The sequence below is a fragment of the Chaetodon auriga genome, chromosome 2, assembly GCF_051107435.1.
Source record: "Chaetodon auriga isolate fChaAug3 chromosome 2, fChaAug3.hap1, whole genome shotgun sequence".
Classification (NCBI taxonomy): domain Eukaryota; kingdom Metazoa; phylum Chordata; class Actinopteri; order Chaetodontiformes; family Chaetodontidae; genus Chaetodon; species Chaetodon auriga.
This window is the reverse complement of record NC_135075.1, coordinates 26,568,787-26,587,682: the sequence shown is the minus strand read 5'-3', so window position 1 is coordinate 26,587,682 and position 18,896 is coordinate 26,568,787. Positions and strand designations below refer to the sequence as shown.

Genomic DNA, 18,896 nt, shown 5'->3' with positions numbered 1-18,896 from the left:
TCCTCAAAGGTTCCTCAAAACCAGAGGTCACCCAAACTCACTGACTGCATCCAGATCACTTTGTGAAGTCCATTTCTGCCAGGAAGAGGTAAAAAAAAAAAACAATCAGGAGATACTTATGGAAAGGCATTGCATTCACAACGATAACTGAGACCTTATTGTGTAATTATTATATCTGCATCTCCATTAAGAGACACTTCTCTCATTATCATATGAGAGATAAGTCGTAATTATGACTAAGGCCTCCAGTTCTAAATGTTGTGAATGCAATACTCTTCCATAGAGATGAATCAGAGTCATCAGATTGGATTTAAGGGAATCATGTTTTATGTAGTATCTCACATTTCAAAGTAGTAAGTCACATGTTGACATGGTATTGTAACTAAACTGACAAATGAGGAACATGCAGTCTTTTACATAGTGTCTTTTTTGTGGCTTTTTTTTTAATTAGAAAAGTGACTGTAGAGACAGCTTTTTTTTCTTTTTTGAGTATTCAAATGGATTCAGCAGTTTTTAATCCACATGCTCTTATTCCTCATGAAAAACTGGTGCCTACCTACGGATCCAGCTATGTTATGCTAGTAGCGGCTAATGTAGCCTCCAGTATTATAAGTATTTTCATTTTATGAGACTAATGAAACTATCAAAGAGGCAAATGTATTTTTCAAACCCCTCCTGTCCAGTGAAAACCGAATGTTTCCGAAACTTATAATAATTATTTATTTCTATGCGGTAGAATCACATTGTGATGAAGCAAAAACATGTACAAACTGTTGTTTGTACACGCACACGCACACACACACACACACACACACACACACACACTTGAGAATAAAATACAAATGTAAAATCTGATCAAATTATGTCTGAAACAAATATGAGACAGATATCTGCTGTTGGCATCCATCTTTCATTTTTTATTTTCTATCCTTTCATTAAAAAAAACTTTGTGTTTGTTGTTTTGTGTCTTTAAATCAAAATATGGACAATCCCACATAGTCAGAACACTTTCTCCCATGAGGGGAAGCGCTAAGCCTTTAATAGAAAAAGACAATGAAATTAAAATGAATATTTCTTTTGGCTCTTACAGTTAAACGTGTTAACAGAAAAAGTGACTTTAAAGTGTGATTTTGAATGTCTGCGGATGTTTTTACATATTGAACTACTTTGCTTGACTGAGACAGTCCGTCTCCTCTCTGCGTCACCGCGGCGTGCTGCTCTGCAGGTACAGGTTGTACTCCCGGTACAGGATGTAGTCCCTCAGTCGCCCCGGCAGTGGCAGGAAGCTCATGAAGATAGGCGACCGGAGACGAAGGCGACCGAGACAGTGGCGGATCCGCAGGCGACAGAGATGCTGCAGACAGCGAGCGCTCTCTGGTGAGGAAGAGGAGGAAACATGGAGAGGAAGGATTAATGAAGGTTGTAGGGGACGCAGTGATGGACGTGGGGACAGGTGAAGCTTCATTTCATTTACCTTGCAGCCTGCAGATGTCGGGCCACTGCTGCTGCTCCATCAGTGCCGCCTTCAGCTTGGAGCACAAGGTCACATGATCCACGTAGTCCAACAGGATGCGAACCACCTTACCTGAGAGGGGCTTCAGCCAGGAGACAGTGATCACCTCGCAGAACTGCACTGACAGACAGACAGACAGAGGTTCAAAGGTGTGACATGAGACGTCTGACTGAGCTTCAGGTTCATCATGACGGGATGATAAAGTCGCTCTGTGTCGGCTGGATGTGAGAGCAGGTAGCGGTGTGCTAACATGTTAGCCATAGCAAATTTATAAGCTCATAATATGTCTTTGTTGTGTTTTCAGCTTGTTCTGCTGCCACCAAGTGGCCAAGAAAATCACTTCATACAGCAGGAAGGATCTTGTTAGTAGATCCAACAGCTTAAAGGACCAGTGTGTAGGATTTAGTGACATCTAGTGTTGAAGCTCCAGATTGCAGCCAACTGAACGTGTGAGAGAATCTATTAAATATAAAAAACTATAAAAATATTCTATTCCATTTCTACCAATAGATCCCCTACATCCTGCACACTGGACCTTTACGTTTAGCCCTTCCCATGTTAACGTTAGCATATCTTGGCTCACAGTTCAGCTAACATTAAGCAGCTAGCTTTAGCCTCCGGTGGCTCCACACTGCGGCACCTGATGACCTGCTGAGGTCCCGTTCATTACCAAGGTGTCTTTGATCACAGTGTTGCTCCACCCCTCGTAGCCTTCAGGGATGTGGGGGTTGTTGCCATAGGGACAGTCAAAGCAGCGCCCCACATCGTAACCATAGTTACACAGCATCCTGAGGACCACCTAACACACACACGACATGCCAGATTAAATACAAGAGTAGCTCTCCTCCCAAAATGTGACAGCTGTTCTTAGAAGTATAATAACATTGAAGTAAATAAAGCTGCTGATTCCTGAAAGATCTCTAAATTCAAATTGGTGTTTTTGGACGAGCAACAGTTTACCTCGTCCTTGAGAGCGTACTGCAGGGCTGAGGGGAAGTGTGTTGTGTTTACTCTGCAGTAATAGTTGACGTTGGCTCCAAACCTCAGCAGCAGGTTGATCAACTCATAGTTGCCCAAACGCAGAGCAACCTGAAAGACACAGGGGTTTCTGTTAGTGTTTTGAGCTTTCAGCAAAGTGTCCAACGTAGCCAGGATGATGGCACCAAACCTGGCAACCTCACAGTGACAACAAGACTTCAGGAAGCTGCACACAGTCACTGCTCTGCATTGCTGTTCGTCAGAAAATAGTTCCAGCACATAACTTGCTGTACAACCACAAGCTTTGTGTGTACAGACTGAACAAACAAGATTCAGCTTCTGAACTGTGGACAGGCTAACAATTCCCCACTGCTTCCAGTAGTTATGCTAAGCTAAGCTAAGCTAAGCTAAGCTAACCACATCCTCACTCCAGCTCTGTACACACAGACAAGAGCTTCAGCTATATGAGTTGTTGATACTGTAACACACACACACACACACACACACACACACCTACCTGCAGACATTTGATTGGGTCCTGGTTGGCCATGGCCCCGTTCTCCAGCAGCAGTTTGGCTGATGGTACGTCGTTATTGGAGACAGCAAAGAAGAGCGCCGACTTCCTCTCATCGTCATAGTTACGCCGAACCCAGGGATGGAGCATGTAGTTGGGGTCATAACCTGCATCCAGCAAGGCCTGATGGGAGTTGGGGAGGAGGGATGTTGAGTTATTGCTGAACTGTTGTGTGTTTGACACTCGTCGGCCAAACACAAACAATTTCCAAGAGTTATTATACACAAAGGGCTGCAACAATGTGACAGCAATTTGACAATGTGTGCTCAAGAATGATTTGAGACATTTTTTTAAGCAAATTTCCAACATTTTCTGGTTCCAGCTCCTCAAATGTGACAGTTTAATCTAGTCTGTTTTTGTCATGACAGTCAACTAAATATCTTTTGGGATGTTGTTCAGATGAAATTAGCAACTTTAATAAACACCTGCTTGAGCTGTGGGGAATTATTACAGCTCGTTCAATACTTTCTTAGTTTCCACCACCAATCATGGCTGATAACACACACACACACACACACACACCTTGAGGCAGTGTGTGTGTCCTCCTGCAGCAGCAGAGTGTAGAGGACTCATCCCGCTGTCGTTTACTTCTCCAACAGACGTGACTGGAATCAGCATCTTCAGAGCTCTGAGGAACACACGAACACACACACACACACACACACACACACACACACACACAGCATTTATCTGATTGAAACATATGATGAGCTCATAAATATGACATTTGTTTCAAAGGAAAGACTGCAACAGTTACTCCAGGTGTCCTCTGTGTGCCACGCGGTGGATCGGCATGTGTCCTGTGTGTTTGGCGACGTTGGCATCGGCGCCGTACTCCAGCAACAGACTGATGACAGATGGATCACCAGACGAGGACGCCTCGTACAAGACGGATGCCTCATCCTGCGCCTGGGACAGGACGTCCGCCCCTGCAGGACAAACAACAAGAGGGAATTCTGTACAAAAAAGGCTGGAAATCAGGAAAATACCCATCTGACTTACACACAGTAAGTCAGATGGGACAGACAGTTGAAGCCTCAAATTAAAGTGTTATTTGCCAAGCTGATATTAATTTGAGTCACATGGGACATTTTCCAACAGTCCCTAACCCAGATCTGCAGAGAGGGTGCAGGGACAGAGGGGTTGTTCAGTTGAATATGAGTCCAGTCTGCAGGACTCACTGATCCTTTATCTGATGAAGGTTGGTGCAAGTTAGAGTCCATGACCTTGACCCTGCTCTGACATATCAGCAGCCTAACTATGCTGTGCATCCATGGTGCTGACATTCCACCATTAGTAGATTTATAGATTTTTAATTGCACCTTTTTCTCTCAGTCCCTCCCATCTGTCAGTAAACTATAGTAAATACTTATTTCTGTACTATATTGTAGCCCATATGCTCTAAAGAGCAGTCTGCCCTTCATGATCAAAGTGACAAGCAGCATCCTGTGCTTATGGAAGAGTCAGAGGGTCACAGAGACACACTGCTGCCTGTAGCATATTTTACTAGAAGGTCAGGGTTCGTATTAAACAGGGTTTGCTGTACAGCCGTCCCTGCTCTCTCACCTTTCCTCAGTAGAGTCTCCACCACCTCCAGGTGTCCCCCCTGAGCAGCCAGCGCCAGCGGCGTGAGGCCGTAGTGGCTGCGAGGGTCTGTGTGCGCTCCGGCCCCCAGCAGCAGGGTCACCAGCGCCGCCTTGCCCAGCCGCGAGGCCTCGTGGAGGGGGCGGCGGCCGTGGCAGCCCTGCTGGTTCACCCTGGAGCCCTGCAGCAGCAGCAGCTTCACCAGGTCAGTGCGGTCTGAACGGATCGCTGCAGCGGGAATTAAAAAGACGACAGATTTTACTGATGACCGACGAGTTCAAAAGACGCAACAACTTCGCAGCTTTCCTGTTGGGTTTTATTTTGTAAGACTGCAAACAAACTTAAACAACATCCGGTTTGTCAGTGGTGGAATGTAACTAAGTACATTTACTCCAGTATTGTATTAAGGTACAAATTTGAGCTACTTGTACTTCAGTATTTTGTTTCATGCCTCTTTATATTTTTTAATCCACTACAATTATTTGACGTCTTTAGTTATTAGTTATTTAAATGTTTGCTTAAAAACATATGAAGAGCTTGTAAAACACGACGCTTTGTTATAAAATAAACTATATAACAACAGCAGATTAATCAATTAGTCTATTGATAGAAAACTCATTGGCAACTATTTTGATATTTGTTTAAGTCACATGTCATGCAAAAACATTTCATGGTTCCAGCTTCACAGATGTGAAGATTTACTGCTCTTCCTTTCAATTATTTCAATTATTTTAATTTTTACATACGAATCAATTGATAAATAGAGAAAATAAAAAATTAATCATCAGTTGTGGTCTTTTAACAAACAGTTAAAAACACCTCGAACAACTACAACAGTGAAGTCCTGCTGATACATGAATGCAAGAGTGATAACAGTCTACTGATATATAAACTGTCCTGAGCAGCTTTACCGGCTTTGAGGCAGTGAAATGTTGCTCAGCCTACCTACAAGCAGCGGTGAGTCCTGGTCCTGGTCCTGGCTGTCCGGCTGAGCTCCATGTTGGAGAAGGAAGGAGGCATTTTCCAACAGACCTCGTTCTACTGCCAGGAAGAGAGGAGTCTGCCCTTGAGGAGTACGACAGTCCACAGAGGCTGGACCTGAACCTGGAGATCATCACACCTCTGCTTCGTTAAAGGTGTTTTACGTCACTGTGAAGCTTTTACGTCACTGTGAAGCTGCAAGTACAAACCTCTGAATGTGAGCTCCAGGACAGTTTGGTTGCTCTGAACTGCTGCTTCGTGGAGAGGAGTCCAGCCTCGGCTGTCTGTCTCTGAAAACTTGTCTCTCTGTCGATCACACAGATCCTTCAGGAGCTTCTCGTTACCTGGAGGGAAAGATGGACAGAGACGTTTCAATCTTTACTGCAACAATGTGCAATCTATCCCTGTTTTCAAAAGGACAAGCGCATGTGTGTCAGTGTGTTATACTGTCCACACCTACACCAATGTGCATCTGTCATGAGTCACATGACTTTACACAGGCATCTGGCACACCTGGCTGATCATATGTACAGTGTCCAGTACCCTGTAAACTGGTTCAATTCTCAGTGCTTATAATGGCCCAAAACTGCCCCGAGTGCTGCTTCCTGACAGGTGCTGCTTCTCAGCTCCAATCAGAGTCAGCCAGAGTTTTCTGCACTATTATTACACCATCAATGGATTCTGGTCTCTGTGTTTGTTTTCACCAAACAAAATACAGTAATTCTGTCCTATTCATGAAAGAAAAACTTTGTGTAGAGATCTTGGATGTTCCCCTCAAAGTACAAGGTTTTGTCACCAACACTGCCATCAGAGCAACGCCCCTCTGTCTGCACATATAAACCCAGAAATCAAATATTGGTGATCTGAGGCAAAAATATATTTAATGTTTGACCTCATCAGCTTTATTGAAGAAGTTTTATTCGGTTTTGAATTATAGGACTTTCATATATCAACATGCTGCTGAGGACCAGATTCATTTCAGTTGGACTTTAAGAGACATTTAGTGCAGACAAGTGGAGAGACAGTTAAAAAGAAATAAACAGCAAGTCTGCCCATCAGACACTAAGGACACAAACCTTAACCACCACTTAAGCCTTAAAGTCTGTCTTTCTATTCCAGCCTTGTATTCTCACCTTGTCTTATAACAGTGAAGATGGTGCTGCTGTCTGCAGACTCACGGCCAGAGCTGTGAGGAAAGAAGGTCACAAACCGTGTTAAATATTCTGTGAAACTGAGCAGGAAACGTCATCTTTGAGCTGCACTTGTTGAATGAAAGGTGCTGTGAAAATAGAGTTCATCATTATCATCTGGAGGGTGGAGGACAGGGATGGAGGACAGTGAAGGAAAGAGGAGAACTCTGATTGTGTTGGAGTCGTCTCGCCGCGACAAACCAACATCTGAGAGAAGTATTCATAATGTGGGTTTCTGTTGGCCTGACCTCCTGCAGCCTCGCGCTGTGGGGTCTCGGTGGGTTTCCTTCTGTTTGTTGCTCTCCAGCAGACTCTGTTCAATCATGTACTGGAAAGCTGCATCGTCCTCGTCATCGTCGTTCTCCGTCCCGACTCGCTCAAACTCCATGATGGCCACATAAAGGGTCCTGTTCAAAAAGGGAAATATCTTGTGAGGGTACATTTCACTGATCTTGTGTGTGCTTATTTAAACTTGATGCTTTTGCAGTACATCTTTCACATCGCATGGCCATAAGTATTTGGACAGCCTGCGCTCTCCTGGGAAGTCTTACTACCAGATGTTGAACACGACTGCAGGGATTCAGAGACAAGAGCATTAGTGAGGTCCAGCACTGATGTTGTGTGATCAGGTCTGGCTCCCCGTCGGTGTTCCACTTCATGAAAGGTGTTTTATGGAGTTCACCCGAGGGTTCTTCCAACATCTTCCACACGAAACTGGGAAAACTGTGTCTTTATGGATGTGGCTTCATGCACGGGGGCGTCATCATGTTGAAACAGGAAAGGGCCAAACAGCCTGTTTTCACGCTGTTGGAAGAACAAGCTGCCTGAAGTTGCTCCCTGATCTTAAGCTTCAGCAAAGTCACATCAGTGCATCTTAAAATCCACTTGTTTGGATGTGCCTGCTGGTAACTGATACACTCTGGTTCAAGTCCTACTGGAGACCATTGCTGCATCGCACTCTCTCCCCATGTTTCTTATCTCGACTGTCGACTTGCCAATATATGTACCTGTATGCTGTAGGATTCAGATCAAAAGCACATTAAGGATTGTGGACATCAGTGTTCAGGGAGCAAGAAGAAGGACATTCATACGCTGCAGAAAAACATGATCCTGTTGAGGTCCACGAAGCAGGTGGCTGTGAAATGTGCTCGACATGAGAAGCCAGAGTTCACATCTTGTATGAGAGCAGCAGTCAACGTTGGCTTCCCTCATTATGAGACCACAACAAGCTTAACTAACCTTAACAAAAGTGTGAATGCAATTTACAAATGCTGGACAGGAATTCAAAAGGTATTGGTAGTGCAGTGATCAGTGAAGACAGAGGGATCGACAGCATATCTCAACACTCCTGCGTCTGAAAACAGACTCGACACTCTGGCTGTGGGGTTGTTTACCTTCAGGCTTTGTGCTGGGTCGTCGTTCGGCCTCCCTCTGCTCAGCTGTGGAGTCCCCGATGATTAAAAGAGGATCTGTTGTTGCTGCTGAAGATGATTGGAGGAGCAGAGGTCAGACCTGTGACTGACTGAAAGCAGACCTGTGAGTCTTCACGGGTTCCATCAATGAAGCCATGTTTAAACAGCACAGGCCGCCTGCCTGCAAGTCTGTACAGTGTGTGTGATTCACACACAAGTTTAAAACACGTCATTACAGTTTAACAATAATCCTGTAGGGAGAAAAAGTGCAGGTTCATTCGCAGACCTCAATGTTTCAGCTCCTCGGCTGCAGCGCTCTGGCTGAGGGGGGATCTGATACGTGTTACTATATTTAACCCCTGCAGCTAAGTTTATGCACTGACCTGATCAGCAGACAGTCAGTGTGACACTACAGGGCAGACCAACGGCCGGATGCAGATGTAGATTTGGTGTCTGCTGACCACATATCTGGACCGCCTGCCCTCTGTGCAGAGTCTATGCACTGTTTTCATGTTTTTATGTCCATTCTGTCTTTTCTGTGTGATACTCACTTAGTGCATGTGAACTAGTTGACTTTCTGCTTGTTAACCTTTGCTGTGTAGTTCTGTATCAGTGTGTGGTAATTTAAGTCCAAATATTTTTTGACTACTGATTCTGACTCGGGACAAACAGAAAAAACAGCTAGTGTGACAGCTATGGTACAAACAGGAGGGTTGTGGTTTAATCCCTGGCTCGCCCTGTCCACATGTCGAAGTGTCCTCGAGCAAGACACAGAACACAAAGTTACTCCTGACGGGCAGATCAGCACCTCGCTCATGAGCCTGGACAACTGTCCATTAAAGTAGAGAAGTGCTGTAACAGTCCAGTCTACTTACCAATTATGATTCAAAGACTGTGTTAGTTAAAATTGTACTTCAAACATGCAAATTCTCTAACAAATTTGCAATAAATTGACCAAAACCAACTGACAAACAGTAAACCTGGTATTTTGGGAAAACTGCTTTATTATCCAACCTTGGGACAAAGGCAGAGGGACTGCCTAACAGGGACTCAATATGTTCATTTTCTTCACAAAATCTAAGTGTTTTTCTCAAAGAAATGTTACTGTTTCACGACCATTAATGTAAAGCACATCTTTGAATATATAAATCAGCTCTGTTCAGCCTGTTTAAAGCCTGCACAGCTGACCTTTGACAGCCTATTTGTCTCCTCCGGGATCTTTCTTAACTTTTTTTTTTTTTTATAAACACACTGGACTTGAACCAACAATCCTCAGACCCTCATGCCAAAGTCTCCCTGGGCTGAGCTGCTCTACTGAAGCCAAAAAGAAGGTTGGTCAAGGTTAAAATCTAAAATCTAAATCTGGCGTCTCGAGTTCAGTCTGCTTGAAGACACAATAGGCTTCCAGTCCAGACTGGAGCCACAGCACACTCAAATCATACTATAACCCCATTTCGGTGAAAACACAGTTCACGACTCTGGTTTGATGGATTGTTACTCTTACAATGAAGTGTGTGTCAGATGACTGGGTGCTTGGAATTTTTGACAACTATCACCAAACCTATTTGTTGACTTTCACAAGTAAAATCTGAAAGCATTTAGACTAATTTTCGTGCCTTTAAACCCCATAAAAAAGAAACTGTTGTGAGCGACAAACAAATGAGAACAGAGAGCAGATTATAATTGAAAATGTGTTTATTTTATTTTCTGCCTCAACTGTTTATGACCTGGGTCTCTCCTTCTTGCCTTTGTAGAGAGCCAGCAGGGACACGTTGGCCACCTTGACCACCTTGAATCGAACTCCAGGAATGTCACCCACGGCGTGACCTTTACGTCCGAATCCTGCCACCAGAACCTCATCGTTCTCCTGCAGGACGGAAGGAGAGAAGGTGGTGAGACAAAGAAAAGGAAGAGGAAATGCCGGGATAACTAATCTATCTTATGTGCCTTGTGGAAAAAACAAAATTTCATAATGAGGATTTTATAAAACCCAAATAAAAACTTATCTTGGACAATCACACAAATCCATTTAAAGATTTGAGTGAACTCAAGTCAAGATTACATTAGCTGTAGTTTACTTTAGGACCTGCAAACATGACAGACACTATGGGTCATCAATACATTTTAGTGAAAGCTTTGAAATTCTAATCAGAAGACATAAACTTTTTTCTCTGGCTGATTTGAACATGGGAGTACAACTAGAATAGATTATCATCAGATTATGTACATGAAGCACATCAACTGCAACATTCCTGCCTGTTCGGCTGTTGTTCAAACACGTACGGAGGACGAGTACTTACCTCGATGAAGTTGAGGCAACCGTCGTTGGGGACGAAGGCGGTGATCTTCTTGCCGTTCTTGATGAGCTGAACTCTCACACACTTCCTGATGGCAGAGTTGGGCTGCTTAGCCTCAACACCACTGCAGAAGGGAAACGACACTCTTAAACTTAAACTAAACTTGAAAGAAGCTGAAACTGTACAGAAAAAAAAGAAATGACAGGAGTTTCATGTAGGTCTGTCCTGTAATGTCATCTAACACACAGGAACATTTCAACATTGACTGAAAAAGGGGCGTCAACTTTATCAGAAGAGGCAAAGGTCAGAAGCCTGAAAAAGACTTCATCCATCACTTCATCTTCAGGTGTGTGTCTTCAGTAGGTGTCACAGTACTCACACTTTCTCAAGGACGATGCCCTTGGCGTGGGAGGCTCCTCCGAAGGGGTTAGCCTTCAGGGCAGTGCCCAGATGGGCCTTCTTGTACTGTTTATCGTGCCATTTCTGCTCACGGCGGTGGTTACGGAGCTTCCTGGCTGTGCGCAGACCACGACACTTTCCTGGAAGACCAAGACCAGAAGGATTTAAAGGTTAGTAAGAGTACACAATTATCAGTTACTATGACCCTTACAGGAATGAAAACAGAAGGCTTTTTATGGTTTAATTAACTCCCTATTAGAATACACAAAATATGTCCTGAGAGACATGTATATTGTTTAATGACACTTGAACGGTAGAATACCATACAGAAATGAATGTACTTGGTATAATTAGTCATTTTTCATACGACTGTATGTAACCCTAGCTTTGACACAAAAATATCAGGAAGCAGGTCTGTTTTCCAAAGATCAGGGGTTGAACTTTCAGAAAAGAAAAGAAAAGAAAAAAAAAAAAAAAAGATGCTTTGCTCTGTGACTGGAGTGCAATATTATACATGAGAGAGTGAGACCACAGCAACACAAGCTACATCACTGCTTAATGACAATGTCTGCCACAAACATATCGCTTATACAGGTATCACAGCCATTACACACCCACAACCAAAATCAAGAATCTACAGATAATTACTACACGAGAAACTGGAGTAAAGACAAACTGAACGCAAAATAACGACGTGAAGATCCACCTAAATGCGTTGAGCAGAGCGAACTACAGTTAGTTTTACAGACTCGTTAAGCTGCCGTAGTTTACATTTGACTCTACTGTTCTAGAGTCTATTCTACCGTCTATGATTTTTATCACAGCAAAACCTGTCGCCAAGCTAGCCAAGCTCATCGTTAGCAACTGCGGGGTGCGCTAACTTAAGTATAACGTTATTCTACATTGCAGGCATTCACAATCCACAGATTAATACACAGTTGTAACGCGAAGTTACTTATTTCTTCATTCAGCCGTTCATTTAAATACTATGACATAAACAGCAAACACTTTATTTGTAAAAGGATCGTATGCTATGCTAAGCTAACATGCCGCTTGTGTTGCAGTTCCGACCTATTATGGCCGCTCCACGTTGCGGGGAGAAGGACTTGTAAACGGTTCGTTTATTTAATTGACAGTGGAATTTTTCCCACATATACTCATCGAAAATAGTTTTTCAGATATTCATATACGACATACACATGAAAAATCGCTGCAGTATAAAGAATTACTCGGTATTTAGGATGAAGTTAGAGCCGTACCCATGTTTGCTGAAACGAGCCTGGGATGGAAAGGAAGGACCCAGGATGCACCGCGGCAATGTCCAGTCGGAGGACCCGAATTGAGCGTGGCTACAAAAATGCCTGACTGAAATTATCTCACGAATGGAAAACAATGCGCATTTATTGTACACATTTTTAGTACAACTTTATTATATCTTATGCAGAACAAAACATTGGAATACTTTAGTTACCACATCTGTCTACGTAAATGGAGACTTTAAAAGGTTACTCCAAACTGGTCAGGTTTTTAACATAATTTCAGGTTTTTAATCTTAGCCCACATTCAATCAATGGATATTTAGCTTTATTAAAGAGGTCTATCATTTGTTTTAAATATTAATTTTACTTTTCTCGTTTTTTTGTAGGCTATTTTATATTTTATAGATATGTATTGGTTACAATTGTGTTTGGATTATTCACTGTATTGTTATATACAGATGCATTAAAAATTAACAAAAGAGAAACTAATTATTTTCATAAGTCTCTGTCCAAAATGCACCTTGTTACATAAATAAGATGCAAATTTTCTACATCAGTCTCATGTCTAAAGAAGTGCACTGTCATGAAAACACTTAATGAGCCAGTTTGAAGTTGCTGAGGAAATCCTTTTCATGTCAGATCAGTCTGCAATTTAAGTTTTGAGTTAAGACAGTTTATGGTCCCCAGAGGATGAATCCCACTGACTTTGCTGATCTGCTGACTCTTCCTGCACCATCATCAGCCTGATAATTTTAATTTGTCCTCTGCTTCACTTTATGACCAAATACCTGCCTAACTAGTAACATTCCCATTAACCTCAACTATGCCAAGTGAAAATTATAAAGATTTCTGCTAGTATAAGACCTTGTAACCACAGCTATGAAGCTATTTTGTACCAACTTAGCACAAAAGCAACATAGACACCTTCACTATGTGAGGTGGGACAGGACCAAATTCAATACCAACCATTGTCAAGGTTTGCATTATTTTCATGATTATGAAAGGAAACAATGCTGATTTAATTCAGTCTCTGAATAGTTTTAACAGTCATACAGTGCATGCTGATCATGTTTCTTCATAAACTTTAGAAGTTTAGAAAAGCTGGGAATGTTAAGTTGAATTAACTTTCAAATAAAAAAAAAAAAAACACATATATTTGTGTGAAGTTGTTGAGAAAAGATTAGCTGATTCCACTGAATTCTTGCATGTCGTTTTACAGTTGAGTTGAGGTGCAGCCTCACAGAGCCGTTAGCATGGCTGTAGATGCGTGTTTCCCCTTTTGGTGAAAAATAAATGTACCTTTAAAACCACAGTAATAAACAGACCGACACTCCCTCCCTACATGTGAACTGTCATACTTTATAAAACAGGCAGCAGAGTTCGACAATAAATGACTAAATTAATGACTGTTATGTACTCCATGTTTGTATTGAAATATTGAAGATTTAAGGTTTTTCACCACTCTCAAATACATATACCATCAATCTGCTGTAATAAAATTTATTTTGACTGAGGTGAATTGAAAATGAGAAAATGTAGGACCAACAAATGTCTTTAACCCCCACGCAGGGGCAGGGCTCACTCAACCTTCTGCTCTGCTCTGATTGGCTGATTCATCAGCCTGTCGGGGGGCTTAGGGACAGTGGGCTGATTAAAGTAGATTACGATGGAGAGAGAGAGGGCTGGCATCACACTCTGGTCACCACAGCAATGGCTTCACCATGGAAACACTGCTGCATCCTCCTCCTCTCTCTCCTCATCCTCCATCCACAATCATCTACCTGTCACGACCGACAACCTGCTGACAGGTGAGACAGAGATGATGTTTTACCTTGACACTTGTTGTTGTTGTTGTTGTTGTTGACCTCCTGGCTCTCTAATCTTTAACTCTTGACATGCTCAGCTCAAAGATTACTGACGGGCCTCTGCTGTGTGGTCCACCAGGATCTGTGGGTAGTTTCCTTGATTGTGCTAGTTATTTTTTAAAGCACCATGAAGTGAGTTTCTGTTTGGTCACTTTGGGGCAGGAGGAACAAGCTGAAATCTCAACATCTGAAAACAAACGTTAGCAGTCTTAGACAGTCTGCTAACACACAGACCTACTTTTACATGCAGGAAACACAGAGCAGCATTAACATCCCACCCGAGTTGAGATGGTTGATGAATGTCGCTGTGCTTTGGTTTGCCACCAACTCCTGAGAGAAATATCTCTGTAGGTGCTGGATGTTCCACTTTTCTTTACCAGCTGCTCTAAAACTGTCTGTCTGCTGTTTGGAGCTGGGCAGGGGTTGTACAATGGGTTTATCAGAGCTCATTTGCTGCTGGAAACAACACTGAACCATACAGTAACTTTGGCTGAAAAGAGTGAACAGTGGATTTATTCACATGGATGCAAACCAGTATCCCAGTATTTCCACTAACAACATGGCACAGCTGACTTTCTTGCAGAAGTCTGGGACCCGCTGATTACCTGAAGTTAACATTCCCATTTTAATTTTTCCAAACAGCTCACTTAGTATTACTTGCCCAAGTTGCCTCGTTGCCATAGCCAGGATTTCCCCCCAACTTTAGCCATATGATAGTTACTTTGCACAGATGTCGGAGAAAGCGAGAGATATATAAACGTTGGCATTGGACGTATTCTGGGGTTTTGTATCAACATTGTCGCTGATGATGCTGGCACACAGAACTCAAATGGGCTGATGATGTTGCTCTGTGTCTGCAGCTGTTCACAGCGTGTCATTTTTTACAGTGTGCAGCTGCTGATGGTGACTGAGAGAGAAACTGCAAAATCTCCTTTTGGCTGTCAGCCCCTCCATCCTTCATGACCTAACTGAGTGTGTGTGTGTGTGTGTGTGTGTGTGTGTGTGTGTGTGTGTGTGTGTGTGTGTGTGTGTGTGTGTGCTCTTGATCGTATGATTATGTAATCTGTGCAATCCCACAATCCACAGTGCTGTGCTCTGACCCAATACAAAAGAGGAGCTAAACCCTTTTTTTGGCTGTAGGGAGTCGTAGGGATTTGACAGCTCTGTGCCTATTGTTGTATAAAGTACATTTCTAATATCTGCTGAGAGAAATGTGAAACACATTTTATTGAACATCTACTGAGAGGATTTTCAACCTGAGAGGCATAAGGTCTCTGAGGAGAGATTGAATGTCCACTGGGTTCATTTAGATTAGATAAAACAGATTATTTTGCACAGTCAGGACGCGTTCTCCTCTCCATTCTCCAGGCCTTTGATGCATGCAGGTAAAAAATGGAGAGCAAAAGGAAAGTATTGGCTGAAACCCTTCAGCTGTCGTCTAACAACAGCTTTTTTTTTTCTTAGCTTTTTATCATCTTCTTAAAAAATCTGTTTATAGAGCTTATCCAAAATGTCATCTTCATGTCTCAAGTTGCTAACCGGACTGTAAACAGCAACAGGCACGCAGAAGAGGAACTTGAATATGTGCTTTCTGGTTCTCCAACATGTCAACATGTTAAACTCTGAACAAATAATAACGAAAGATGCTTTCACTTTAGCGTTAATTGTTTAGTGATGTTAAAGAGAAACACTGAAGCTTCCTGTCTTTGCTTCTCTGGATCTGCTGATCTGCACACACTCTTTACATTAAGCTGAATGTGCTGCATGTTGTCATGAAAGCACTCAAACTGATTCAAATATTAAATCTTCAGATCCATTATTTCTCTATTGTTAGCAAGTTTGTCTCTGTAATCGGGGTCAGAGTGGGTCCTCTCAGAAGCAGTACATCTCTGTTCCAGACTGATCACTCCACACTAATCTACAGGGTGAACGTCTGGGTCACTGGAGTACCCAGATGCATTCTGGGTACTCCAAACCTCACAGGTCATCCTCCTCTCTGCTGTTTCTAAGCCTCTAATTTATCTTTGTTTATGGTGATTTAACACGTTGTCTTCGCGTCACATTATACTTCTATCTTTTTATTAGTCACTGTTAAAAGTGTTTTTTTATAAACATTTGGTTTTATTTAAAAAGCACAATATACTTTACTGTTAAAATTTACTAAAGTTCTGATTTCTTTTAAAAGTTTTAGTTGTGGTTGATTTTGTTATTTATATATTTATATATATTTATATAATCCAAAAGTGACTTTGAAATATGTTATTTATTTATTGATCCTACTCTTACTTTTGTTCACAGTGCTGCTGTTTCTCCACTCCATGGTAAGATCTATCTATCTATCTATCTATCTATCTATCTATCTATCTATCTATCTATAAGGTTTTGAGAGGTGTTTACTTGCTGTAGGGTTTTTAAAGTAGTTACTGTATAACCTATATGAGTTAGTTTATAAGATTCATCCTGTTATTGACTCTCCAGATGAGAGGATGGCACAGAGTGATGGAGGGATATGGATGGAGGAGCGTCTGGTTCATGTAGACCAACCCTTCAGACAACTACAGGTAAACTCTGTTCACCTACAGTAACTGTCCCTTTAAAGTATCTGTTCCTCTAAAGAGCACTATAGTGCTGTCAGTAATCATTCAATTAGCAGTGATCAATAATAACATGTATTAAAATGTGCTTTACACAGACACACAGGTGAGTGTGTGGACGGTCTGAAAACCTTTCATGCCTCATGTTGATTTATTTCACATTAAACTTATAAAATAATAATGATTATATATTTTACCTGCTTCATTTTTCTCCCCTCCACTCATCATATGTTTCTCTCTCACCAGCCTCTTCTCAAGTCTCCAGATGTATCACGGAGGAAGTTACTTCAGGCGCCAGGAGCTGCACTTCCCTTCCCTCCCCTCAAGGTGGTGTTGGTCCAGACAATTAGTGACAGTCATGGGGGACATTTCAGTTTATATTGAGCTGCAGGTGTATAAGCCTAATTCAAATGAAGGTTTTTAAACATCCACCCTTTCATTATCTACACCTGCTTATTATTCAGTTTTATTAACACAAGACTGATGGTTGTCGGGCAAAAATGAGAAGCTGCGATTCTCAATACACAGTATTACAATATTATATCTGTTTATTTCACGTCAAGTAATTTATGTTGTGTATCAGCTACATTCACCCACCAGGTGCTGTCCTGTAATGCAGTTGTCTCTGCCCACCAGGTGCTGTCCAACGGGGAGCCATGCATCCTGTTCCAGGCCAGGAAGCTGTCTCTTCGCTATGAGAGGCAGAAGCAGCTGGACCTGACGGAGAAAGCCTTCTCTCCTCAGAAACCTGTCGACACCAGCCAGTCTGTCTGCCGTCAGGATAAGGCCACGTATGTACACCTGTCTGTCTGATGGACACGAACCTTTACAAGCATCAGAAAACATAAATCATTTAGATTCAGATGTTTTCAGATGTTGATGATGTCTCGAGACAGAGTTCAGATATCCCTCTTTCTCAGACAGCTGGGGGAGCTGTTAGAGATGTAGGTAGATTAATTAATTGTCTGTCTGTCTGTCTGTCTGTCTTCATCAGGCTGGTCATGAGGTTTGGAGATGTGGAGGATTTGAGAGGCTTGTCCATCAGGTTAGTCATACTATCTGTCTGTCTACCACCTCCTGTATCATAGATTAGTGGAGCAATGTGACACCAGCAGGAAAGTGCATCACATTACCAACAAAATGGGGCCCACACTTAAGAAAACAGCGCTACTAGAGGTCAAAAACACCACATGGTTCCTTTAAGACTAAAAGGTCGACAGTCTGGACTGATGGTCTCATCCCTCTGGTGTCAGACTGCAGCTGTCCAACACTTTCTACGAGTCTTCGGGTCAGTGGTGGTTCTCTGTGGAAAGCGTCTCTCTGCTCTACAACACCTCTGAAGAGGCCGTGTTCAACGCCAGCGAGGTGTACGCTCCATCCTCGGCCTCCTACCACTGCCTCCATGTCAGCAGCCTGCAGCGCTACAGCACCCTGCTGCTGCCCAGCACCGAGCACGCCCGCCGCTGGGCCATCACCTTCACTAACTTCCAGGTACCTGTCCAGCTGACTTACTGTCTGATATTTTGAAGGCAATATATGGTGTATTATAGCCAAGGCTCCATCAGTGACACCTGGAAAAATCATCATCCATTTTTAAACGGACTATTTATGAAACTCCTCTATGGAATAGTCAATGTTCAATCATGAAACCAGAAACTGTCTTGTCCTCAGATTCAGGCGTTCAACATCACTTCCAGTAAATTTTCTCCAGCCAGTGACTGTGCCACCTTCCTGACGCCGGCCATCCTGATGGGCCTCATCACTTCCCTCATCCTGCTGCTGGTCCTGGCCTACGCCCTGCACATGGTCATCCACCTGAAACACATCGAGCATGACGACGAACACAAGGCCGACATATACTTCCCTCAAAGCCCTGAACAGCACGAGAACTGCTGCGTGGAAAATATTGTGGAGAAAAATATACTGTAGAAGAATAAGAAGATAATTAGAGACTGTTAACAGATACGCTTCAAAAAGAGACTTGATGCTAATTTGATCCTGACAACTAGCACTGAACCTCTGGTGTGACGTTCAGCTCAGGATCAGATTTTTGACATATACTATATATTTCTAGTGTTTTTTTTTAATTTGCCCAGTGAGTTTCTGTATGTGTGTTTATAACAAAGTTAATAAAATGTAAATAAAAATATATTGCAGGCTCATTGTTAGATGTAGGATGTAGCTGAACAAGCTGGCTTAAACAAGTGGGGGCATTTTTCGGCTCTATGAGTTGAATTAAGAATTGCTGAA

General features: G+C 42.5%; 3 protein-coding genes across 3 annotated transcripts; 1 reads left to right on the top strand and 2 right to left on the bottom strand.

Moving 5' to 3' along the window:
- Positions 1-962: 962 nt before the first annotated feature.
- On the bottom strand, positions 963-8,243 carry asb14a (ankyrin repeat and SOCS box containing 14a). Its single transcript, XM_076744136.1, has 13 exons — positions 8,215-8,243; positions 7,069-7,227; positions 6,764-6,816; positions 5,840-5,974; positions 5,595-5,753; positions 4,632-4,877; positions 3,823-3,994; positions 3,588-3,693; positions 3,009-3,188; positions 2,474-2,602; positions 2,184-2,312; positions 1,475-1,628; positions 963-1,374 (listed from the first exon to the last, which is right to left on the bottom strand). The coding sequence occupies exons 2-13, from the start codon at positions 7,206-7,208 to the stop codon at positions 1,202-1,204; spliced, it is 1,776 nt and encodes a 591-aa protein (XP_076600251.1). The 5' UTR covers positions 7,209-7,227; positions 8,215-8,243; the 3' UTR covers positions 963-1,201.
- Positions 8,244-9,909: 1,666 nt separating this feature from the next.
- On the bottom strand, positions 9,910-12,253 carry rps23 (ribosomal protein S23). Its single transcript, XM_076744074.1, has 4 exons — positions 12,188-12,253; positions 10,909-11,068; positions 10,533-10,653; positions 9,910-10,099 (listed from the first exon to the last, which is right to left on the bottom strand). The coding sequence occupies exons 1-4, from the start codon at positions 12,189-12,191 to the stop codon at positions 9,953-9,955; spliced, it is 432 nt and encodes a 143-aa protein (XP_076600189.1). The 5' UTR covers positions 12,192-12,253; the 3' UTR covers positions 9,910-9,952.
- Positions 12,254-13,879: 1,626 nt separating this feature from the next.
- atp6ap1la (ATPase H+ transporting accessory protein 1 like a) lies at positions 13,880-18,893 on the top strand. Its single transcript, XM_076748454.1, has 8 exons — positions 13,880-13,995; positions 16,351-16,373; positions 16,531-16,613; positions 16,893-16,973; positions 17,283-17,437; positions 17,641-17,691; positions 17,900-18,137; positions 18,318-18,893. The coding sequence occupies exons 1-8, from the start codon at positions 13,898-13,900 to the stop codon at positions 18,573-18,575; spliced, it is 987 nt and encodes a 328-aa protein (XP_076604569.1). The 5' UTR covers positions 13,880-13,897; the 3' UTR covers positions 18,576-18,893.
- Positions 18,894-18,896: the final 3 nt, after the last annotated feature.

Excerpts from the sequence above, each read along its gene's own strand:
- rps23 (XM_076744074.1), bottom strand. Across the intron at positions 10,654-10,908 it reads GGCATCGTCCTTGAGAAAGT|TGGTGTTGAGGCTAAGCAGC; the intron begins GTGAGTACTGTG and ends TCCCTTCTGCAG. Across the intron at positions 10,100-10,532 it reads GTTGCCTCAACTTCATCGAG|GAGAACGATGAGGTTCTGGT; the intron begins GTAAGTACTCGT and ends TCCGTCCTGCAG.
- atp6ap1la (XM_076748454.1), top strand. The coding sequence starts at position 13,898 with ATGGCTTCACCATGGAAACACTGCTGCATCCTCCTCCTCTCTCTCCTC. Across the intron at positions 16,374-16,530 it reads TGCTGTTTCTCCACTCCATG|ATGAGAGGATGGCACAGAGT; the intron begins GTAAGATCTATC and ends TTGACTCTCCAG. Across the intron at positions 16,614-16,892 it reads AACCCTTCAGACAACTACAG|CCTCTTCTCAAGTCTCCAGA; the intron begins GTAAACTCTGTT and ends CTCTCTCACCAG.
- asb14a (XM_076744136.1), bottom strand. The coding sequence starts at position 7,208 with ATGGAGTTTGAGCGAGTCGGGACGGAGAACGACGATGACGAGGACGAT. Across the intron at positions 5,975-6,763 it reads CTTCACTGTTATAAGACAAG|GTAACGAGAAGCTCCTGAAG; the intron begins GTGAGAATACAA and ends CTTTCCCTCCAG. Across the intron at positions 2,603-3,008 it reads ACCCAATCAAATGTCTGCAG|GTTGCTCTGCGTTTGGGCAA; the intron begins GTAGGTGTGTGT and ends TGTGTCTTTCAG.